Source organism: Gossypium hirsutum, chromosome D04 (assembly GCF_007990345.1).
Source record: "Gossypium hirsutum isolate 1008001.06 chromosome D04, Gossypium_hirsutum_v2.1, whole genome shotgun sequence".
Classification (NCBI taxonomy): Eukaryota; Viridiplantae; Streptophyta; class Magnoliopsida; order Malvales; family Malvaceae; genus Gossypium; species Gossypium hirsutum.
In genome coordinates this window covers 55,793,704-55,818,561 of record NC_053440.1, presented here as the reverse complement: position 1 = coordinate 55,818,561, position 24,858 = coordinate 55,793,704, and the positions used below count along the sequence as shown (strand labels likewise).

General features: G+C 33.2%; 2 protein-coding genes across 12 annotated transcripts; both read right to left on the bottom strand.

Moving 5' to 3' along the window:
* Nucleotides 1-1,011: 1,011 nt before the first annotated feature.
* On the bottom strand, nt 1,012-15,745 carry LOC107898507 (squalene monooxygenase SE2). Of its 11 annotated transcripts, none has more exons than XM_041091011.1 (13): nt 15,325-15,663; nt 13,817-13,927; nt 13,550-13,724; nt 12,747-12,972; nt 12,046-12,264; nt 5,058-5,428; nt 3,904-4,015; nt 3,637-3,811; nt 2,835-3,003; nt 2,129-2,347; nt 1,764-2,042; nt 1,396-1,674; nt 1,012-1,283 (listed from the first exon to the last, which is right to left on the bottom strand). In XM_041091011.1, exons 6-13 carry the CDS (start codon nt 5,298-5,300, stop codon nt 1,170-1,172), a joined length of 1,590 nt encoding a protein of 529 aa, XP_040946945.1. In that variant the 5' UTR covers nt 5,301-5,428; nt 12,046-12,264; nt 12,747-12,972; nt 13,550-13,724; nt 13,817-13,927; nt 15,325-15,663; the 3' UTR covers nt 1,012-1,169. The 11 variants fall into 11 exon arrangements, with proteins under 11 accessions (XP_040946945.1, XP_040946946.1, XP_040946947.1 ...); XM_041091012.1 differs by having other exon boundaries at nt 12,747-12,929; XM_041091013.1 differs by having other exon boundaries at nt 13,550-13,688; nt 15,325-15,619.
* A 4,322-nt stretch (nt 15,746-20,067) lies between these two features.
* Nucleotides 20,068-24,636, bottom strand: LOC107898506 (squalene monooxygenase SE2). Its single transcript, XM_016823971.2, has 8 exons — nt 24,188-24,636; nt 22,937-23,048; nt 22,683-22,857; nt 21,889-22,057; nt 21,192-21,410; nt 20,831-21,109; nt 20,463-20,741; nt 20,068-20,356 (listed from the first exon to the last, which is right to left on the bottom strand). Exons 1-8 carry the CDS (start codon nt 24,434-24,436, stop codon nt 20,243-20,245), a joined length of 1,596 nt encoding a protein of 531 aa, XP_016679460.2. The 5' UTR covers nt 24,437-24,636; the 3' UTR covers nt 20,068-20,242.
* Nucleotides 24,637-24,858: the final 222 nt, after the last annotated feature.

Genomic DNA, 24,858 nt, shown 5'->3' with positions numbered 1-24,858 from the left:
GGAAAAACACCAGAACATGCATTATATTTTAATAAAACGGCACCGTTTCTTTCTGTACTAAAAATTTTAGTGCCGTTCTTTATTATTAAAACACCGCAAATGTGGATGCAATAGCAGCGTTTTTTCGCAAAACGCCGCAACTCTGAATTAAAATTACCTTTAACGGCGCCGTTTCTTAAGAGGACATTTAACTTAATTCATCCGTGTCGTCCTTTACCAAATTGAGAAAGAGGGAAATTGAAGAGAGGTTAGCAGAGAAATAGCGAATCGAAAGGGAAGAAAATAAAAACTTGACAAAAATATGATAGATGTACCTCCACCACACGTAATGCAAAAACAAAAAGGATAAATTATTATTGGAAAAAAAAGAGAGGGAAAAGACAAATTAATTTAACTTTTGGTATGATAAAAAGTGCCGGGGGAGTTCTGCTATACGCTTGGGGAGTGCATCAAAGATCTTTTCCGGAATATTTAGGGTGGGTTTGGATGGGCGATTGGGTGTGGTGCGGTGTGTTTAACTTATTTTTTGTCTTACGCTACAGTATCACTACAGTATCTAATCTCACCGCTATCGCTATTTTTACACTAACCGCAGGTAAACGCACCGCCCATCCAAACTCACCCTTAATGTCACTTTTGCTGTCCAGTTAGCTAAAAAGATATTTAATCGAAAATGTATCATAAACTCAATTTTATTCACTTGGTTGTAAATTTGTGCAAAATTTGGATAGATGTTTCCACTCAAGTCACCTATATCAAAGCTCTATCTAGAAATATCCTCTCCATCGCAAGAAATGCTTTAGGATATACGCTTAAGTTGTGCCAAATCTCTCTCAAAGAGCTTTCCAAACTCATGAGATCTCTATACACTTAATAATATTAATGAACTCATGGATAATTTATATTAACAAAAACAATACGAATAGGATGCTTATTGAACCTACTTAAAAATGCTAACTCGTTAGTTCAATATTTCAAACAAGCTACATAAAAACAACACCAACACAAGAATTACTAAACCTTTATTTAGAATTTTAAACAAGACACGTAAAAACAATATGAGTACAAACCACCATCAAGCCTACCTGAGAATGCTAACTAGAAACAAATATGAAAATCTATTGCGAATATATATAGAATTGTTCACTACAGATGCATGGAGTTTCCTCTTAGATTTTTTTTCCCTTAGGGGGAGTTCTATAATATGCTGGCACAGTTAGAGGGAAAAACATTTGTCTGACTCCTTCAGAGTGTATAATGGGGAGAAGAACACTTGATGCAACCTGAAAAAACAACAACAACAACAAAAAAAAAGAACGTCATTTTTAAATTATTATATATTTTTATCGTGTTAGTGATCATGATATATGAGAAATGATTGGTAGAGATACTGACCCAAAGGAGTTTAGCTCCATCCAACAAGCGTTTGGGAGAAGGAAATGGAAGTAACAACTGGCCAACACCATATATTGCCATGACAATGAAATGAAATGCTAAGCTTAATGGACGAGGGCATAAACCAGAGAGCAGAGCTGATACTCCAGATGAAAAAACCCCTCCAAGTTTCAAATACCCCAACAATGTTTGTTGCAGATTCTCCATTGCAGGATCGGACGGGGCACTAAATACCTTATGTAAAACATTGGCTAGTGTATTTATCGTAGATGACATTGGCTGCATGCAGTTAAAAGTGAAAATTTATGCCATTTTTTGTTCCTTTTTTTTCACTTTAAAAAATTCATATAGGACATGAACTACAATACCTTCCTCAGAGTATAAAAGGATTCGAGATATTTGCAAATGGCGGATGCATCAGATAGATCATGCAAGGGTCTTAGAAGATCCCTAAGTATCACAACATCAGATAAAGCAACAGTCATTCCCCCTCCAGTTATAGCATGCCGCATATTGAATGCATCGCCGATCAAAAAAGCACCAGGAGTGAGGTGTGGAGCACCAGCCATGATTTTGTTCGGCATTATTCTTATGTTGTCCTTCTTCTCTATTGCAGATATAAAGGAATTGTATAATTCAGGAAGAACCTGAAATGTATCATAGATCATACAGTTAGTCCATAAGTTCAACCAAATTCCATTAATGAGTCAATTAAAGAAAGATATAAATATACCTTGGGAGCCACCAAAGTTTTCAAGTAATGAGCCATTTCACCATTGGAAACAGAGGGTAGATTTTGACTAGGAACATCCACCAAGCAACGAATTTCTGTGCTACTAATGGGATAAAATAGGATAGGTGAAGGATCTGCTAATATAAAAACTCCATATTTTTCTTTTGGAAGTTTACAGTTCGTCAAGATAAAACCAACAAAATAAGAAGGGATATCCACCTGCACAAATAATCGAGACCTTTATATGCATATTTTCTCAAAGCATATAATTTAAGTCTAATTATGGTTTTAGTCCTTCTACCAAGCTGAAATTGGAATTTTATTCCTCTATTTCAATTTGGCAAAATTTAGTCTCTCTATCTTTATTGTAGATCCAAATTGATGACACCGTTAATTGTTACCATTGAAATAATGACATAGATTTTTGTTAAAACTAACTAACATTCGAGTAACATGAAATTTCATTATTGGTTCAACCTAATTGACTTGATTTCAATGTGACCTTGACTATATGACCAAAAAATAAGTCAATTCTTTAATAAAAGCAACTGATCTATTTTGACATACTAATATCTTCACAAAAATAATGGAATCAAATTATGGCACAATAAAATAGGACTAAATCTCAAATTTTTAACGTTATAGAGTGACTAAAATAAGAATTAAACCAATTTAACAAGAGTATATATGTAAGCATTTTTTTCACCTTAGAATGGCAGAGAGAGCGTCTCAAATTCGAGAAACAACCATCACAGACGATGGTGAGAGGAGCATAAGCTGTTAGCAATTGACCACTCTTATCTTTATAGTGCACTCCTTTGACAATACCATTTTCTTCAAGTAGAGATGTTACTGTCCCTTGTTCTAAACTTACACTGCGTTATCATATCATCAAAACATGAATTTGGAGCTTGTAAAGAGAGGCATAATTTCTGATTAAAACAAGTTGAAACAAAGTAATAGTAAAAGAACCAAACATGTCAATTTTGACTCGACCAATTGGAACTTAAATTTGATCCAATTTGATTTGACTATAAAGGGTCCACAATTTGAGTCCCTCCAACTTGAACAAAATTTTACCCTAACCCAAACTAGCTTGAACTTAAAACAACTCAAACTCAAAATGATTCAAAAATTAACTTGAAAGGACCCAAACTCAAAGTGACTAGAACCAAAACGATATTAAATTGTAATGACTAGACTCAAAAATTTAGAACCTGGAGCTCTAATGTTTGAACCCAAAATGACTGAAATCTACACATGAAATGATCTAAACCCAAAATAATCCTTAGCCTAAAGTGATAAAAACCAAAATGATGTGTTAAGTTTAAAAACTTGAGTGATTTATCTAGATTGATCAAACCAAAATCAAGTGAACGAGCTCAATTGATAGGTCTAAACAGAAGTAATGGATCAAAACAACTACAAGTCATTTAATCCATTAAGATAAATGTTCTAAAATATTATATTGAAATTAAAGAATGATTGGGAGGAAGGAGAGAAAGTACTTGTGAAGAGATGCGGCTTTCTTTCGTAGTCTTTGAACGAAACGACCATTATGGAAGGTTTTTCCTACAACATGAGACTGAAACTTTTCCAATGGAAAGGATACGAGAGCCTCCTTTCCATCCTTGTTTAGAGTATAACCTAAAATTGGTTGAGCATCAATCTCATCTACACAATCTGTAATGCCAGTATTTAATGTAAAATAAATAAATAAAAATATACAAAGAAATATCATTGTAACATTATATTCCATTAATTTTCTTATTTACCTCCGAGGCCTAATTCAATTAACTTGAGGTAGCCTCCTGGCATTAAAAATTCGCCAGCAATTCTATTAAGTGCATTTAAGTCTCTTTCTATCAGTTGCACTCGACATTCATCCTGCAATATATAATTATAAAAAAATTATTAGGTATAACAACATAGTTAAATCCATTTTTCAAGGATCTTATGAAAACTTGAAGACAAAAACTGATGTTAATTGACGCTAAATGGAGCATTCTCCACCTTTACAATATTTTTAAAAATCTCTATTTAGTAAATATTTATAGTATTTCTACATTAAATATAATTAAGATGGAATTTCAATTCTTTATTTTATTGTTTGACATAATTAAAGTATCTTTTATATTTATTTTAAAATAATGAACAGCGACGGAATCAGATATTAATTTTGAAAGAGCTAAACTAAAATTAGACGTGCTACGAAAAAAAATTATAACAATTATTATTTATGTTAATTACACTACAAAGAATTATATAAAATTTTTGTTCCATATTATATTTCTAAATATATATAAATTAAAAAAGGTTATATAAATACATATTTAAAAAGAACAATCAAGAAGAAATAGTATATGATTAATGCACGATGTTCTTTCAAAAAAATAAAATCATTAAATATTGAGTTTAGATTAAAAGTTTCGGCAACATCTCTTAAAATAAACAACAAGATTATTTATAAGAAACTTATCCTCCATTTTGTTGCGAAATCTTATTTTAACAATTTTCATAATCGAAAATATTTTAATATTATTTATAATACTATAAAAATATTAGAAAAATCTATTTTTATATTTGGGAGGGTGATTACATTACATGTATAGAAAAAAGAAATTGAAAAATTTTAGACCTTTGACCCTGACTCCCCGAATCTCTCAGTGGCTCGGCCACTGAAAATTATCTTTTTAGGGTGAGTTTGGATGGGCGGTGTATTTACCTGCGGTTAGTGTAAAAATAGCGGTGGCGGTAAGATTAGACACTGTAACGATACTGTAGCGTGAGACAAAAATTAAACTAAACGCACCGCACCGCACCGCAATCAATCGTCATCCAAACCGACCTTTAAAGTTGGTTAATGTTATTATCCCAAGTCCGAACTTAATACTATAAAATTAAAATAAAGGAGCGTAAAAATTGGGACCTTTCCAAGAGAATAGGCAAGAGCAGCACCGGCAACACCAGCACCGACTATGATAATTTCCGTAGTGCCAACAGCCTCACCCTCACCCTCACCATTTCCATTTTTGTTTACACAGTTTTCCTTTGGGAATTCCATTGAAGCTGCTCTTTTCACCTTGCTCAGCCCCCAAGATCTCACTAAGAAAACAAACCCCAAAAGAAAGGCTATAACACCTGCAACTCCAACTATATACTGCTCAGCCATTGATTTAAGAACAATGTATGGAAAGCTGTTTTTGTACTTCACGCCTCGAAATTTTTAATTTGTCTTCTGTCATGGATGCTGTCATGTCAGTGGCTTATCCCATTGCACAGGTGACAACGAGCCTCCACCTTTTTGTATCAATAAAAATATAAAAAGGGATCCACGTTAATAACTAATAATTTTACTTCAACTTAAAAAAAAATCTGAAAAGATCATAGTAAGAAGTTTCCTCTTAAAAAATAAGATATTTATTTGAGCAATCAATTGTTGGTCCTTCCTAATTTAATTTAAATTTCACATGTAATAGTTGAGTTTTTTTTTCATAAAGTTATATTTTGTGAAAATTAAAATATTTACTGTGGTGATTAATTCTCTCGTTATAAAAGCATTTTTAAAAAATAAAAGATTATTTTATTCACATAAACGAATATGAATTTCATTTGTTCTGCACCAAAACCATCTAGCAAGTAGATGATTTAGGAGTGTTAAGAAATGGCTTAAAATTGGTAGTGGATTGTTGTTGTTGGTAGTGGGTTGTTGGTGGTAGTGGATTAGTGGATGGTTGTTGGTGTCCATTTTCAACCACAAATCTTTGCCAAAGTTTTGGACAATTATGTCCTTGAACTCTCTTATAAATAGAGAGGTTCATTAGCCATATTCATCATCCCAAACCAAGAGAGAGCAAAGCTTGTTCTTTGAAAGCTAGGATTTTAGCTTTCGGGTTTTCTATAGGGGTTGAGAGTTGTGAGGTTCTCGGGTTGTGTCTTGAGTGTAAAACACTTGTAATCTTCATCTTGTTATAGTGAAATTTCTTTTCGCCTCTGCCCGTGGACGTAGGCATTAAAGCCGAACCACGTAAATCCTTGTGTTCACTTTATTTTTCGTTCCGGTCAATTTACTTGTAGTCATATCGGAGTTCTCGAATCGATCCTTTCCGCAACAAATTGGTATCAGAGCGTAGTTGAAGGAGTGATAATATTTTCTGAATTGCCCTGTGACTGCAGCTTTGTCTGATCTTTCACATCAGGAAGAAAATATTATCATTCATTCAAAGGTTCCAAATTATGGCTACAAGTGTTTCATCGACTAAGTATGATGTCGAGAAATTTACCGGGAAAAATAGTTTCAGTTTATGGCGCATCAAGATGCGGGCAGTGCTGGTTCAACAAGGATTGCTAAAAGCATTGTCTGGTAAAGATAAATTACCAAGCACGCTTTCGGAAGAGCAAAAGGATGACATGCTAGAAAGAGCACATAGTGCTATTCTGCTATGTCTAGGAGATGAAGTGCTACGAGAAGTAGCGGATGAGAAAACCGCGTCCGGTTTGTGGCTCCGGTTAGAGAGCAAGTACATGACGAAGTCATTGACGAACCGGCTCTACCTCAAGCAAAGACTCTATGCCCTGAAGATGGAGGAAGGTACACCTGTTTCCCAGCACCTGGATAAATTCAATTCCATTATCATGGATTTGAATAATATCGATAACAAAATCGATGATGAGGACCAAGCAATAATTGTTTTGTGTTCTTTGCCTCCCTCGTATGAGAATTTTGTTGATACAATGATGTACGGTCGTGATGACCTGACTCTAGAGGAGGTGAAAAATGCCTTAAGTTCCAGTGAGTTGAGGAAGAAAATCACTGGTAAGGTGGTCGAAAACAATGAAGGCGAAGGCTTGGTTGCTCGAGGAAGATCCAAGGCAAAGGGTGGAAGTTCAAGTAAAAGCCATCCTAGATCGCAGTCCAAGAAGAGAATACAGTGCTACTACTGTAAGAAGTACGGGCACATGAAGGTAGATTGTCCGAAAAGGAAGGAGAAATCAGAATCACAGGAGCAACAAAATGATCGTGCGAATGTAGCTGATGCAGATTCTTCAAGTGATGCCGAGATCGTTCTTGCAGTATCCGACTCTTACGCTGGTGGGAGATGGATTCTTGATACGGGAGCTACATTTCATATAAGTACTTCGAAAGATGCATTCTCAACATACGAGAAGCATTCTGGTTCAGTACTAATGGGAAATGACCACGCATGTCAAGTCATGGGGATTGGCACAGTTCGTATAAAGATGTTTGACGGTATTGTTAGAACTCTAACTGATGTTCGGCACATTCCAGAAATGAAGAAAAATTTGATCTCTTTGAGTACGTTGGACAAGAAAGGCTTTCGGTACTCTGCTGAAGGTGGAGTTCTCAAGGTATTCTCGGGTGCTTTGACTGTGATACGTGGTAATTTGGAGCGGGGCCTTTACTTCCTCGATGGTTCCTCGGTTACAGGTGTTGCGGGAGTGTCATCATCAGATGATCTAGATTCTGACACCACGAAGTTATGGCATATGCGGCTCGGGCATATGAGCGAGAGAGGCTTATCGGTGCTAAGCAAACGAGGATTATTGTCTGGGCAGTGTACAGGAAAGTTGAATTTCTGTGAGCACTGCGTCTTCGGTAAGCAGACTCGGGTAAAGTTCAGCACTGGGATTCACAAGACAAAAGGCACAGTGGATTACTTCCATTCTGACCTTTGGGGGCCTTCTCCGACAATTTCTAAAGGTGGTTACAGATATCTGCTTACCTTTATCGATGATTACTCGAGAAAGGTTTGGGTGTATTTTCTGAAGAGCAAGTATGAGGTTCTCATCAACTTCAAGCAATTTAAAGCTTTGATCGAAAATCAAACAGGAAAGAAGATCAAGCGATTCCGGACGGATAATGGCTTGGAGTTTTGCTCAGGTGAATTCAATGAGTTCTGCAAAAATGAAGGAATAGTGAGACACCGCACTGTTCGTCGAACACCACAACAAAATGGAGTTGCAGAACGCATGAATAGAACTCTCTTGGAGCGAGCTCGTTGCATGCGATCAAATGCTGGGCTCGGTGAAGAATTTTGGGCTGAAGCTGTTAATACTGCTTGTTATTTGGTTAACAGATCTCCGTCAACAGCTATTGAGCTGAAGACTCCTGAGGAAGTATGGTCTGGTTCTCCTGCTGATTACTCTGGTTTAAGAGTGTTTGGCTGCCCTGCGTATGCTCATGTAAATGAGGGAAAACTCAAACCGAGGGCGAAGAAATGCATATTTCTTGGATACGGCCAAGGGGTGAAAGGATACAGGTTGTGGTGTCCTGATCCGGTTTCGTCCAAGTTCATCATCAGCAGAGATGTGACTTTTGATGAGTCATCCATGCTTCGATCCACCACAAATTCCCGGGAAAAGGAGGAGTCAGATAGAATGGGAGATCACGGTGTTGAGAAGCAGGTGGAGTGTCAGGTGGACGCTCCAATTCCTACGGAAGGTACTTCAGTCCAGGATGATCAAGTTGAGGTGCAAGATTCCGATGAAGATGAGTCACCTCAAGAAAAACCATATAGCATTGCCACTGGAAGAACGAAGAGACAAATCAAACCAAATCCGCGTTACGCTAATCTGGTGTCTTTCGCGCTCAGTGTGGCGGAGTCCATTGGTATAGAACCTTCCAGTTATAATGAGGCTGTCACGTGTGATGAGTCGGCACAGTGGGCAATTGCTATGAGTGAGGAGATAGAATCTCTTCACAAGAACCATACTTGGGAGTTGGTTAAGCCGCCAAGTAACCAGAAGATAGTTGGTTGCAAATGGGTCTTCAAGAAAAAGGAAGGCATCCTAGGGGTTGAAGCAACTAGATTCAAGGCACGATTGGTTGCTAAAGGCTTCACTCAGAAAGAGGGGATTGACTACAATGAAGTTTTCTCCCCAGTCGTAAAGCATTCTTCCATTCGTGTATTACTTGCCATGGTGGCCAAGTCTGATCTAGAACTTGAGCAGCTTGACGTAAAAACGGCGTTCTTGCATGGTGAGCTCGAGGAAACAATCTACATGCGTCAACCAGAGGGTTTTACAGTTCCTGGTAAAGAAGACCATGTCTGTCTATTAAAGAAGTCTTTATATGGATTGAAACAATCCCCAAGGCAGTGGTACAAGCGGTTTGATAGCTTCATGATTCAGCATGGTTACACAAGATGTGACTATGATGCTTGTGTCTATCATCGGAAGCTCTCAGATGGTTCGCACATTTATTTGTTGCTGTATGTTGATGACATGTTAATTGCTTCCAAAAACATGTCGGAAATCAACAAGTTAAAGTCGCAGTTGAGTGGTGAGTTCGAGATGAAGGATCTGGGTGCTGCCAAGAAAATTTTGGGCATGGATATTCACAGAGATCGCAAGGCGGGCAAGCTTCGTGTGTCGCAGAAGAACTACATTGAAAAGGTTCTTCAACGCTTCGGCATGGATAAAGCGAAAACTGTGAGTACTCCGTTGGCACCACATTTCAAACTCTCTGCAGAGTTGTCACCACAATCTGATGAAGAAAAGCAGCAAATGTCTCACATTCCATACTCGAGTGCAGTTGGAAGCGTGATGTATGCAATGGTTTGCACTCGTCCAGACATTTCACATGCAGTTAGTGTGGTCAGCAGATACATGAGTTGTCCTGGCAAGGAACACTGGCAGGCCGTGAAATGGATTCTCAGGTACTTGAGAGGTTCTGCAGATTTATGCTTGGTATATGATCAGAGTGACTGCACTAGCAGTGTCACGGGCTATGTGGACTCTGATTATGCTGGAGATCTGGACAAAAGAAGATCTCTGACGGGTTATGTTTTCACTTATTCTGGAGGAGCCATTAGTTGGAAAGCTGTGTTACAGTCTACCGTAGCCTTATCTACGACTGAGGCGGAATATATGGCGTTAGCAGAAGCAGTGAAAGAAGCATTGTGGATGAAAGGTCTAGTAAGCAGTTTGGGTTTACAACAGGATTTCACTGTTGTATTTTGCGATAGCCAGAGTGCCATACATCTGACTAAAAATCAGATGTTTCATGAACGGACCAAACACATTGATGTCAGATATCATTTTGTTCGGGAACATGTTACGCAAGGTGACATTGTTATCAGCAAGGTTGCTACCGAGAAGAATCCTGCAGATATGTTAACTAAGGTGATCCCTGCATATAAGTTCAAGCATTGCTTGGACTTGATAGGTATTCGGGATTGATTAGCGCCAGAGAGGCGTTTGGAAGAGGTGATCCAGTTCGAGGAATTCACTATGATGTTCAGCTTGGTAAATTTCAAGCCAAGGTGGAGATTTGTTAAGAAATGGCTTAAAATTGGTAGTGGATTGTTGTTGTTGGTAGTGGGTTGTTGGTGGTAGTGGATTAGTGGATGGTTGTTGGTGTCCATTTTCAACCACAAATCTTTGCCAAAGTTTTGGACAATTATGTCCTTGAACTCTCTTATAAATAGAGAGGTTCATTAGCCATATTCATCATCCCAAACCAAGAGAGAGCAAAGCTTGTTCTTTGAAAGCTAGGATTTTAGCTTTCGGGTTTTCTATAGGGGTTGAGAGTTGTGAGGTTCTCGGGTTGTGTCTTGAGTGTAAAACACTTGTAATCTTCATCTTGTTATAGTGAAATTTCTTTTCGCCTCTGCCCGTGGACGTAGGCATTAAAGCCGAACCACGTAAATCCTTGTGTTCACTTTATTTTTCGTTCCGGTCAATTTACTTGTAGTCATATCGGAGTTCTCGAATCGATCCTTTCCGCAACAAGGAGAAAGTGAAAGCAAAGATTGACAACTAGAATTCCTTCTGGAGTGCTCCATTCAAACCCATTACCACCAAGCTTAAGAACTTGCCAACTAAATTAAGCCTATTAAATATTCAAACCAATGAAAAGATAATTTAAAAAACTAAACCAACCCGGGTACGTCTTATTAAATTAAGCCTTGAAAAGCTATTATTGCTAAAAGACAAAGAGAAAATCAAAGAGAAAAAGACAATTCAATTTAATTTTTCGAAAAAAACAATTTAATTTAATTTAATTTTACTTAAAACTGATGTGATAGATGGTTGAATAGAAGTAGCCCCACTCCGCGCAATTGAAAAAGATAAAAAAAAAAATCAAACTACTTGCATTTAATAATATATTGTAATTTATAAATAATAATTATTAAATATAATTACAACACATAAATTATCTTAAAGTGAAATAATTTTAACCAGAATTAAAATAATTTCACAATAAAAAGAGCAAACATATGACATAAATATAAAAAAAATATATGCTTAAATTTGTATCGAATTGTCGATTGAACCTTAATTCAATTGGCATGAGGAGAAAGACGTGATTTTGAGTATGCTGAAACGTATTATCTTTTTATCTATGAGCTGAGGAGGGACTATGGGTATTTCTAGGTATTGTATCAAAAAGATTATATATGATCGAGACCTATAATTAGAATTTTTTTAGATTATTTAAAATGCTAGTATTTGTAGTTATTTTGTTGGGCTAAATAATTGGTTTGCAAAAAAATTTAGGTTAATGGAATTTTACAAATTAGAATATATTATAAAAAGAATAATTATATTAAATACAAATAATATAAACAATATTCAATATGAAAATCATTATATTTGTAAAAATTTATAAATAACTTTAATACAATAAAATTTTAAAAAATATATTATAATTAAATAAAATAAATTTTGAGGTTTAAGTTTTTATTTTATAGTCGAACCATGTGTATTAAGTCATTTAAAATTGTTAGAGATTTCGAAAAACCACCTATTTAAGCGGAACTTAAAAAAGGAATTTGAGCTATTAAAATTCATTCTTGAAATTACTCACAAAATTTTAAATTCTTCAATATAGTTAGTCCATAAGTTCAACCAAATTCCATTAATGAGTCGATTAAAGAAAGATATAAATATACCTTGGGAGCCACCAAAGTTTTCAAGTAATGAGCCATTTCACCATTGGAAACAGAGGGTAGATTTTGACTAGGAACATCCACCAAGCAACGAATTTCAGTGCTACTAATGGGATAAAATAGGATAGGTGAAGGATCTGCTAATATAAGAGCTCCATATTTTTCTTTTGGAAGTTTACAGTTCGTCAAGATAAAACCAACAAAATAAGAGGGGATATCCACCTGCACAAACAATCGAGACCTTTATATGTATATTTTCTCAAAGCATATAATTTAAGTCTAATTATGGTTTTAATCCCTCTACCAAGCTGAAATTGGAATTTTATTCCTCTATTTCAATTTGGCAAAATTTAGTCTCTCTACTTTTATTGTAGGCCCAAATTGATGACATCGTTAATTGTTACATTGAAATAATGACATAGATTTCTATTAAAACTAACTAACATTCGAGTAACATGTAATTTCATTATTGGTTCAACCTAATTGACTTGATTTCAATGTGACCTGGACTATATGACCAAAAAATGAGTCAATTCTTTAATAAAAGCAACTGATCTATTTTGACATACTAATATCATCACAAAAATAATGGAATCAAATTATGGCACAATAAAATAGGACTAAATCTCAAATTTTTAACGTTATAGAGTGACTAAAATAAGAATTAAGCTAATTTAACAAGAATACGTAAGCATTTCTTTCACCTTAGAATGGCAGAGAGAGCGTCTCAAATTAGAGAAACAACCATCACAGACGATGGTGAAAGGAGCGTAAGCTGTTAGCAATTGACCACTCTTATCTTTATAGTGCACTCCTTTGACAATACCATTTTCTTCAAGTAGAGATGTTACTATCCCTTATTCTAAACTTACACTGCGTTATCATATCTTCAAAACATGAATTTGGAGCTTGTAAAGAGAGGCATAATTTCTGAGTAAAACAAGTTGAAACAAAGTAATAGTAACAGAACCAGACATGTCAATTTTGACTTGAATTTGAAAATTTGACTCGACCAATTGAAACTTAAATTTGATCCAATTTGATTTGACTATAAAGGGTCCACAATTTGAGTCCCTCCAACTTGAACAAAATTTTACTCTAACCCAAACTAACTTGAACTTAAATAACTCAAACCCAAAATGATTCAAAAATTAACTTGAAAGGACCCAAACTCGAAGTGACTAGAACCAAAATGATATGAAATTGTAATGACCAGACTCAAAAATTTGAAACCCAAAGCTCTAATGTTTGAACCCAAAATGACTCAAATCTAAACTTGAAATGATATGAACTCAAAATAATCCTTAGCCTACAATGATAAAAACCAAAATGATGTGTTAATTTTAAAACTTGAGTGATTTTATCTAGATTGATCAAACCAAAATCAACTGAATGAGCTCAATTGATAAGTCTAAACAGAAGTAATGGATCAAAACAACTAGAAGCCATTTAATCCATTAAGATAAATGTTCTAAAATATTATATTTGGAGGAAGGAGAGAAAGTACTTGTGAAGAGATGCGGCTTTCTTTCGCAATCTTTGAACGAAACGACCATTATGGAAGGTTCTTCCTACAACATGAGACTGAAACTTTTCCAATGGGAAAGATACGAGAGCCTCCTTTCCATCCTTGTTTAGAGTATAACCTAAAATTGGTTGAGCATCAATCTCATCTACACAATCTGTAGTGCCAGCATTCAATGTAAAATAAATAAATAAAAATATACAAAGAAATGTCATTGTAACATTATATTCCATTATTTTTCTTATTTACCTCCGAGGCCTAATTCAATTAACTTAGGTATCCTCCAGGCATCAGACCTTCACCAGCAATTCTATTAGGTGCATTTAAGTCCCTTTCTATCACTCGCACTCGACGTCCATCCTGCTATATATAATTACAGAAGAATTATTAGGTATAACATCATAATTAAATCCATTTTTCAAGGATCTTATGGTAACTTGAAGAGAAACTGATGTTAATTGAAGCTAAATGCAGCATTCCCCACATCTACAATATTTTTAAAAATCTTAGATATTTATATGTATTTCTACATTAAATATAATTAAGATGGAATTTCAATTTTTTATTTGACATTATTAAAGTATCTTTTATATTTATTTTACAATATTTAACAGTGACGGAGTGAGGATGTTAACTTTAGGAAGCTAAACTAAAATTAGACGTTCTACATAAAACAAAATCCTGTAACGTATATTATGTATGTTAGTTATACTACAAAAAATTATATAAAGTTTTTGTTCCATATTATATTTCTAAATATATATAAGTTAAAAAAAGATAGCATAAATACATATTTAAAAAGAACAATTAAGAAGAAATAACATATGATTACTTAAAACTAGAGGTGTTTATGGGTCGGGCAAAGCCCAACCAAAATTTTAGACTTATTTGCTTGGCCCGAGCCCAAAAAATGTGCCTAAAATTTTGCCCAAGCCTAGCCCAGATAAAATGTTAAAATCCGGGCTCGGCCTGTATTAATTTTTTATATCACTTTTTTATATAATTTTCTTTAAAGATATAATACATCAAAAATACTAAAAACATTAAAATAAATGTTTCCCAACAAATTGAAAATAAATTTTTAAAAAATGTATACTTAAATAACACTAGAATAAGTGCAACTTAACAAGCAAATACCTCTAAAATAGTAACAAAATTAACAATAAAACAAAAGTTATACAATAACAAAAAAATAGTAGCAACATAATAGTGAAATAGTAGCAAAATAGTGAGAAAAAAAACAAGAAAATAGGAAAAAAAAAGCAAAAAAAAAAACTACATATTTGCGTCGGGCCGAAAAACCTTACTTGAGGCTTAGCCCATTTTCTAAACGGGCCTTTTTCGATCAAACCTATTTTTCGAGCCTATATTTTTATCAAAACCCTCTCATTTTTCGAGCGGGCCTTTGGGCTGGGCCGGTTCATGAGCAAGCCTACTTAAAACTGCGCACGTTGTTCTTCAAAGAAATAAAATCACTAAATATAAAATCTAAATAAAAAATTTTAACAATCTCTCCCAATATAAACAATAAGATTATCTATAAAAAAACTCATCCTCTATTTTGTTTTGAAGAACCCTTATTTTTTTAGAGTTGAATAAATTTGTTTTATATTATTTTTAGTACTATAAAAATATTGGAGAAGTTGGGAGAGTCATGTTTATGGCTCCAAGATCTTTTTAGTGTTCATTACTATTATTATCCCAAGTCGGAACTTATATTCCATAAAATTAAAATAAAGGTGATAAAAAATTGGGACCTTTCCAAGAGAATAGGCAAGAGCAGCACCGGCAACACCAGCACCGACTATGATAATTTCTGTAGTCCCAACACCCTCACCCTCACCATTTCCATTTTTGTTTACACAGTTTTCCTCTGGGAACCCCATTGAAGCTGCTCTTTTCAGCTTGCTCAGCCCCCAAAATCTCACTAAGAAAACAAACCCCAAAAGAAAGGCTATAACATCTGCAACTCCAACTATAAACTGCCCAGCCATTGATTTAAGAACAATGTATGGAAAGAATAATCAAGAAGAACAGGACCAATGAATGGTGAGTGAAGAAGCATAGCGCCTGTTTTTTAATCTTAACGTAAAGGAGCAGTAAGTTACAATTCAATTTGTCTTCTTTCATGGATGCAGTCATGTCAGTAGCTTATCCCTTTGCACAAGTGGCAACTAAAATCACAGTACTCTACTCGAGCCTCTACTTTTTTGTATCAATAAAAATATCAAAGGATCCGCCACATATTTTTTAAAATTTTAAATTAATAATCTTTCATAAAGGGTAAAATTTTAATTTAATCTTTTAAAATTTATAAAAGTATAGAATATTAAAAATAGTAAAATTATATTTTTACTATCGTAAAAATATATAATTTAATTTCACTTAAAAAAAATTTATTTCACCAGGTAAAGCTAATAGTTTACTCAAACTTTTATATAATTATAAAATGAATATATCGATATAAATTTGGTTCTTATGCATGTACAATTTTAAATTGATTCGATATTTTTATCATATTGATTAAATATTGGATCTTTATTAATATGTATTTAGTGGTTATAAGTTTTTCTTTATATAAAATAGATAATTCAATAATTTTTGTGATACTTTTAGAACAACTTTCTATCGAACAATATTAATTATAAAGTATAAAGTACACTTTTTACTAGGTTAGTTCTCTGTAATAACCTATTGTTTCAAATTTTCGTAAAATCAGTTTTATTTTTAAGTGAAATAAAAATAATAAAATATCTCTTCTTTTAAATTATAATTAATATTATTATGATTACAATTTTTTTTTACTTTTCATACTTTTATATCATATTTAAATTAAACATTTACAAATTACAAATCTAAAGATCAAACATATGTTCAATAGTACTGAAATACAAACCAAACCATGAGACAAGTTAGTTTGTAAATATTGAATTTGAATCATGAATGTACAAATTGTATTAGTTTGCATTAATTACTTTCTACGATTCTCGCATTTCCTTTATCTCAGGACGACCTGACATTATTTTTAGCTACGTTCGATAATTCAATTATAAAATAGCTTTAGTTTTCACTCAACCACATGATAAACATATATATAATCAAATATATTTTGTATTTTCTTCATTTTTCCCTATATTCGAAATACTCATACTTTTCAGTCTTTAGTATTAAATCAAAATCTGATTTCATATACTTTCATGTTAGAGACCTTGTATTTTTAGTCTATGGCATAATTTCTTAACAACTTTTAATTTATTCAATTTAGTCCCTAATGTCACAAAAAAAATTAGAAGGTCGAAATTAAATTGTAATTTTTATGACAATAAAAATACAATTTTACTATTTTAATAGCCTATATCTTTATAATTTTTAAAGAATTAAATTAAATTTTTATCAACTTTAAGAAAGCTGAAAGTACAATTTTATTTTTATTAATTTGCCCGGCCGGATACGAATATTAAAACCCAAATACAAAAAATATATATAATAAAAGTCCAATAACATCAGTCCAGATTACAAACCAAAATACATTAAGCCCAAACCCGATTACAAAATCCAAATTCCCAAGCCTAAACTGTTAACCCAATACCTAACCCTCCAGCCCCAAATTACCAGCCCAAAAATCAAACCCACTAAGCCTAATGCCCATTAGCCAACCCTAGCCCGACGGCCCAACACCAAGCAACATACAGAAACCCTAGGAGATCCCAGCGCCGCAGCAACCAAGACCCAGACTCTGCCTTCGTACGCGCTGCAGCCACCAGGGCCTTCCCTCGCACGTACGCCACCGCCACGTGCCACTCTGTACACGCCATGTCCCCCCTCCGTACGTCGTACCTGCAAATAGAGCAAACAACTAGCAGAAAACAGAAAATTGTATTTTTATATTTCATTTTTTTTATTTTCGGCCTATAAAACAAAAGGCGAAACCTTTGTAAGGAGTTACACACACAGACACATTCAGAGAAATTGAATACAAAAAAAAAACTCATTTTCAGAGAAAAGAAAAGATTCGAAAGGTGATTGTTAATCTTTTCTTTGTTTTTCCGCTCCTTTGTTCATTGATTAATATTGAAGTAGAAAAGAAAAAAAGAGCGAGGAACTTACCTGACCGTCGTTCGCTTCGTCACAATTGGAGCCGGGCGAGGGTTGAAGGTCCCATGAGCAGTAGGTTCCAAAATGCGGCGCCGAGGATCTGTTCATCTTAAGTCCCTGCTTTTCTTTTTTTAGGAAGAAAAGTCTGTTTAAATTAGGGTTATTTTAGTTTTTATGTCTAACTAGAAACGGCGTCGTTTGAGGCCGGGCTTGGTGGTCTCAAAACGGCGTCGTATAACGCTAGTATCCGCGCAGTGACCCGACCCGGGGCAGGATCCGCGCGTTTTCGTTCGTTGGTCTATTTGCAAAATGAGTCCCTCTATGTTTTATGTAGTTTCAATCTAATTTTCTTCAATTTTTTTAATTTGTACCGCATATTTAATTCTGTTTTCATTTGGATCCAAGCCTAAACGGCACCGTTTTCTGCGATTGATTTTGATTATTCAGGTTTTGCATTTAATTGTTGATTTAGTCCTTCAACGTTGAAATAGGTTTCAATTTAATGCAAATTTAGTTTTCTTTTTTAATTCAATAATATTTTTAAATGTAATTAATCCTACTTTCATATATTATAAAATTTAATATTATTTATAATATTTAATTTTGATAGTGTTTAAATTTATTATTATTATAGTTTAAAATGTAATAAATTATTATTTTAGCTCGTATTTTATATTTTTAAATTCATTATACACCAATATTTTTGACTCTATTGTATATTTATTTAATTTTGTTTTCCTTTTTTATTCTAATTTTATGTAAGCTTCGATTTTAAAATTTGTTGATATTATTATAATTATTGTTGTTAATTTTAAAAATGTTTTTTCATATTTAATTTTGCCTTCAAAAGTATTTTTTAAAAATAAATCAATTCTTATATTAATCCGTTATTTTTACTATTATTTTAATATTGGCTTAATATTTTTTAAACTTATTATTAATATAATTTTAAGATATAATACACAATTATTTCAAATTATTATTATCAAATATATGTTAAATTTATTAAACATTATTTCAAAATATCTATTGTACACTTTTATTTTCCAACTTGATATATTATTATTTGTTTCCATCAATCTTGATATATTTTTATAAAAATTTGATATATTACTTATTATTTTTAAATAATGTATTTCATAATATAACTCAAATTTTATTTTCACAATAATATTACATGGTTCTTTTATATATACGTATATATAATTTATATGGAATTATTTTTAGTGTACATGTGTTCATTTTATTAAAACCATACAATTGTTAAAATAAAGTTCTTAAGATTTCAAAATGTTGGATCCTAACTTACTGGATATGACATTTTGTTATCTCGATTTTAAAATAAAGGTAATATTTGATGTTTAAGAATTTCGAGAAATTGAACCCTCACTTACTGGATTCTGATTTCTCGATTGACTTAAATAATCAAATATCCTTCTTAAAACATATGATTTTTTTAAAAATATTAAAAAAAAGAAAGACGAATCTAACTTCAAAGATTGAATTGTTGCACTCTAACTTATTGAGTGTAGCGATTTATCTCTTTGAAATAGGTCCTTCTATTTAGCCAGTTCAATTATTTAAGCTTTCATTTCATGGGATCGTTTTTAAAAATCTTTTCAAGTTTCGACACTAAGACATTAAATAATTAATTCGGTACCAATTTTGGCGTTACGAGGGTGTTAACCCTTCCTCGTGCGTAACCTACTCCCAAACTTATTTTCTCAAAATTCGTAGACCTAAAATCATTTTTAAGGTGACCCGATCACACCTCAATAAAAGATTGGTGGCGACTCCATTTTCAAAATGAATTCCCATTTTTCAAATATAAAAAAATGGTTTCCACATAAAATTTTAAAAATTTTAAAATTTTAAATAAAAAATTTTCTATTTAAGTGAGGGAGTCCCATAGTTTGGCCGCTGTCCACCTCACGTAATGGAAAAACAAAAAGTTGACAAAAATATGATAGATGTACCTCCACCACACGTAAAGCAAAAACAAAAAACCAAGCGAAAAGACAAATTAACTTATTTTTTGGTATTGCCGGGGGAGTTCTGCTATACGCTTGGGGAGTGCATCAAAGATCTTTTCTGGAATATTTAATGTCACTTTTGCCGTCCATTTCTGCAAAATTTGGATAGATGTTTCCACTCAAGTCACCTATAACAAAGCTCTATCTAGAAAAATCCTATCCATCCCAAGAAATGCTTTAGGATATACACTCAAGTTGTGCCAAATCTCTCGCAAAGAGTCTTCCAAATTCATGAGATCTCTATACACTTATTAATATTAATAAACTCATGAATAATTTATATTAACAAAAATAATACGAATAGGATGCTTATTGAACCTACTTAAAAATGCTAACTCGTTAGTTTAATATTTCAAACAAGATACATAAAAATAACACCAACACAAGAATTACTAAACCTTTATTTAGAATTTTAAACAAGACACATAAAAATAATATGAGTACAAACGACCATTAAGCCTACGTGAGAATGCTAACTAGAAACAAATATGAAAATCTATTGCGAATATATATAGAATTGTTCACTACAGATGCATGGAGTTTCCTCTTAGATTTTTTTTCCCTTAGGGGGAGTTCTATAATATGCTGGCACGGTTAGAGGGAAAAACATTTGTCTGACTCCTTCAGAGTGTATAATGGGGAGAAAAACACTTGATGCAACCTGAAAAAACAAAAGAAAAAAAAAAGAACGTCATTTTAAAATTATTATATATTTTTAACGTGTTAGTGATCATGATATATGAGAAATGATTGGTAGAGATACTGACCCAAAGGAGTTTAGCTCCATCCAACAAGCGTTTGGGAGAAGGAAATGGAAGTAACAACTGGCCAACACCATATATTGCCATGACAATGAAATGAAATGCTAAGCTTAATGGACGAGGGCATAAACCAGAGAGCAGAGCTGATACTCCAGATGAAAAAACCCCTCCAAGTTTCAAATACCCCAACAATGTTTGTTGCAGATTCTCCATTGCAGGATCGGACGGGGCACTAAATACCATATGTAAGACATTGGCTAGTGTATTTATCGTAGATGACATTGGCTGCATGCAGTTAAAAGTGAAAATTTATGCCATTTTTTGTTCCTTTTTATTCACTTTAAAAAATTCATATAGGACATGAACTACAATACCTTCCTCAGAGTATAAAAGGATTCGAGATATTTGCAAATGGCGGATGCATCAGATAGATCATGCAAGGGTCTTAGAAGATTCCTAAGTATCACAACATCAGATAAAGCAACAGTCATTCCCCCTCCAGTTATAGCATGCCGCATATTGAATGCATCGCCGATCAAAAAAGCACCAGGAGTGAGGTGTGGAGCACCAGCCATGATTTTGTTCGGCATTATTCTTATGTTGTCCTTCTTCTCTATTGCAGATATAAAGGAATTGTAAAATTCAGGAAGAACCTGAAATGTATCATAGATCATATAGTTAGCCCATAAGTTCAACCAAATTCCATTAATGAGTCGATTAAAGAAATAAATATACCTTGGGAGCCACCAAAGTTTTCAAGTAATGAGCCATTTCACCATTGGAAACAGAGGGCAGATTTTGACTAGGAACATCCACCAAGCAACGAATTTCTGTGCTACTAATGGGATAAAATAGGATAGGTGAAGGATCTGCTAATATAAAAGCTCCAAAATTTTCTTTTGGAAGTTTACAGTTCGTTAAGATAAAACCAACAAAATAAGAGGGGATATCCACCTGCACAAAAAATCAAGACCTTTGTAAGTATATTTTCTCCAAGCATATAATTTATGTCTAATTATGTTTTAGTCCCTCTACCAAGCTGGAATTGGAATTTTATTCCTCTATTTCAATTTGGCAAAATTTAGTCTCTCTACTTTTATTGTGGGTCCAAATTGATGACATCCTTAATTGTTACCATTGAAATAATGACATACATCTCCATTAAAACTAACATTTGAGTAACATGTAATTTCATTATTAGTTGAACTTAATTAACTTGATTTCAACGTAACCTTGACTATATAGCCAAAAAGTAAGTCAATTCTTTAATAAAAACAACTGATCTATTTTGACATACTAATATCATCACAAATACAATGGAATCAAATTATGTCACAATAAAATAGGAGTAAATCTCAAATTTTTAACGTTATAGAGTGACTAAAATAAGAATTAAACTAATTTAACAAGAATACGTAAACATTTTTTTCACCTTAGAATGGCAGAGAGAGTGTCTCAAATTCGAGAAACAACCATCACAGACAATGGTGAGAGGAGCGTAAGCTGTTAGCAATTGACCACTCTTATCTTTATAGTGCACTCCTTTGACAATACCATTTTCTTCAAGTAGAGATATTACTGTCCCTTGTTCTAAACTTACACTGCGTTATCATATCATAAAAACATGAATTTGGACCTTGTAAAGAGAGGCATAATTTCTGATTAAAACAAGTTGAAACAAAGTAATAGTAACAGAACCAGACATGTCAATTTTGACTTGAATTTGAAAATTTGACTCGACCAATTGGAACTTAAATTTGATCCAATTTGATTTGACTATAAAGGGTCCACAATTTGAGTCCCTCCAACTTGAACAAAATTTTACTCTAACCCAAACTAACTTGAACTTAAAACAACTCAGACCCAAAATGATTCAAAAATTAACTTGGAAGGATCCAAACTCGAAGTGACTAGAACCAAAACGATATGAAATTGTAATGACCACACTCAAAAATTTGAAACCCGGAGCAAAATGACTCAAATATAAACTGGAAATGATCTGAACCCAAAATAATCCTTAGCCTAAAATGATAAAAACCAAAATGATGTGTTAGTTTTAAAACTTGAGTGATTTTATCTAAATTGATCAAACCAAAATCAACTGGACGAGCTCATAAACAAAAGTAATGGATCAAAACAACTACAAGTCATTTAATCCATTAAGATAAATGTTCTAATATATTAAATTGAAATTAAAGAATGATTGGGAGGAAGGAGAGAAAGTACTTGTGAAGAGATGCTACTTTCTTTCGTAATGTTTGAACGAAACGACCGTTTTGGAAAGTTCTTCCTACAACATGAGAATGAATCTTTTCCAATGGAAAAGATATGAGAGCCTCCTTTCCATCCTTGTTTAGAGTATAACCCAAAAATCGTTGAGCATCAATCTCATCTAAGCAATCTGTAGTGCCAACATTCAAAGTAATATATTTAAAGAAATGACATTGAAATATTATATTGCATCCAGTATTCTTATTTACCTTCAAGGCCTAATTCAATTAACTTGAGGTAGCCTCCAGGCATTAGAGCTTCACCAGCAATTCTATTAGGTGCATTTAAGTCCCTTTCTATCACTCGCACTCGACGTCCATCCTACAATATATAATTATAGAAGTATTATTAGGTATAACATCATAGTTAACTCCATTTTTCAAGGATCTTATGGTAACTTGAAGAGAAACTGATGTTAATTGAAGCTAAATGCGACATTCCCCACCTCTACAATATTTTTAAAAATCTTAGATATTTATATGTATTTCTACATTAAATATAATTAAGAAGGAATTTCAATTTTTTTATTTGTCATAATTAAAGTATCTTTTATATTTATTTCTTGTAACGTATATTATGTATGTTAGTTATACTACAAAAAAGACATATATGTAAGTTAAAAAAAGATGGCATAAATACATATTTAAAAAGAACAATTAAGAAGAAATAACATATGATTACTTAAAACTAGAGGTGTTTATGGGTTTGGCCGGGCAAAACCAAAATTTTAGACTCGTTTGCTTGGCCCGGGCCCAAAATATGGTCCTTAAATTTTGCTCAAGCCTAGCCCGAATAAAATGTTAAAACCCGGGCTCCGCTTGTATTAATTTTTTTTAAAAAAATATTAAAAATATTAAAATAATTGTTTTCCAACAAATTGAAAATAAATTTTTAAAAAAATGTATACTTAAATAACACTAAGATAAGTGCAACTTAACAAGCAAATACCTCTAAAATAATAACAAAATTAACAATAAAACAATAGTTATACAATAACAACAAAATAATAACGACATAATAGTGAAATAGTAGCAAAATAGTGAAAAACAACAACAAGAAAATAGAAAAAAATTGCAAAAAAAAAAACTACATATTTGGGCCGGGCTGAAAAACCTTACTTGAGGCTTAGCCCGTTTTCTAAACGGGCATTTTTCTCCCAAGCTCATTTTTTGAGCCTATATTTTTAGCTAAATCTTCTATTTTTCGAGCGGACTTTTGAACTGGACCAGGTCATGAGCAGACCTACTTAAACTGTGCACGATGTTCCTTTAAGGAAATAAAATCACTAAATATAAAATTTAAATAAAAAATTAAAACAATCTCTTTCACTACAAAAATATTGGAAAAGTTGGGAGAGTCTGTATGTGGCTCCAAGATCCTTTTAGAGTTCAATACTATTATTATCCCAAGTCGAAACTTAATTCTATAAAATTAAAATAAAGGTGATAAAAAATTGGGACCTTTCCAAGAGAATAGGCAAGAGCAGCACCGGCAACACCAGCGCCGACTATGATAATTTCTGCAGTCCCAACACCCTCACTCTCACTCTCACCCTCACCATTTCCATTTTTGTTTACACAGTTTTCCTTTGGGAACCCCATTGAAGCTGCTCTTTTCAGCTTGCTCAGCCCCCAAAATCTCACTAAGAAAACAAACCCCAAAAGCAAGGCTATAACATTTGCAACTCCAACTATAAACTGCCCAGCCATTGTTTTAAGAACAATGTATGGAAAGAATAATCAAGAAGAACAGCATTTATATAAGAATGAAGAAGCACCGCCTGTTTTTGTACTTCCACGTCTCTGAAAAAATTCTTAGCGTAAAGGAGCAGTAAGTTACAATTCAATTTGGCTTCTTTCATGGATGCAGATGCAGTCATGTCAGTGGCTTATCCCTTTGCACAAGTGGCAACTAAAATCACAGTACTCCGCCAGATATTTTATAAAATTTTAAATTAATAATATTTGATAAAGGATAAAATTTTAATTTAACTTTTTAAAATTTATAAAAGTATGAACTATTAAAAATAGTAAAATTATATTTTTATTATCTTAAAAATATATAATTTAATTTCACTTAAAAATTTTCTTACTTCGCCTCTGAGATCCACCTGTAAAGCTAATAGTTTTAC

What these genes read in the sequence shown, in the direction of transcription:
- LOC107898507 (XM_016823973.2), bottom strand. Translation starts at nt 5,300, where the DNA reads ATGGCTGAGCAGTATATAGTTGGAGTTGCAGGTGTTATAGCCTTTCTT. An exon ending in GCTCTCTCTGCCATTCTAAG is followed by an intron (nt 2,348 to 2,834) that starts GTGAAAAAAATG and finishes TTATTTGTGCAG; the next exon opens with GTGGATATCCCTTCTTATTT. An exon ending in ATGGAGCTAAACTCCTTTGG is followed by an intron (nt 1,284 to 1,395) that starts GTCAGTATCTCT and finishes TTGTTTTTTCAG; the next exon opens with GTTGCATCAAGTGTTCTTCT.
- LOC107898506 (XM_016823971.2), bottom strand. Translation starts at nt 24,436, where the DNA reads ATGGCTGGGCAGTTTATAGTTGGAGTTGCAAATGTTATAGCCTTGCTT. An exon ending in AATTGAATTAGGCCTTGAAG is followed by an intron (nt 22,858 to 22,936) that starts GTAAATAAGAAT and finishes TTGGCACTACAG; the next exon opens with ATTGCTTAGATGAGATTGAT. An exon ending in ATGGAGCTAAACTCCTTTGG is followed by an intron (nt 20,357 to 20,462) that starts GTCAGTATCTCT and finishes TTGTTTTTTCAG; the next exon opens with GTTGCATCAAGTGTTTTTCT.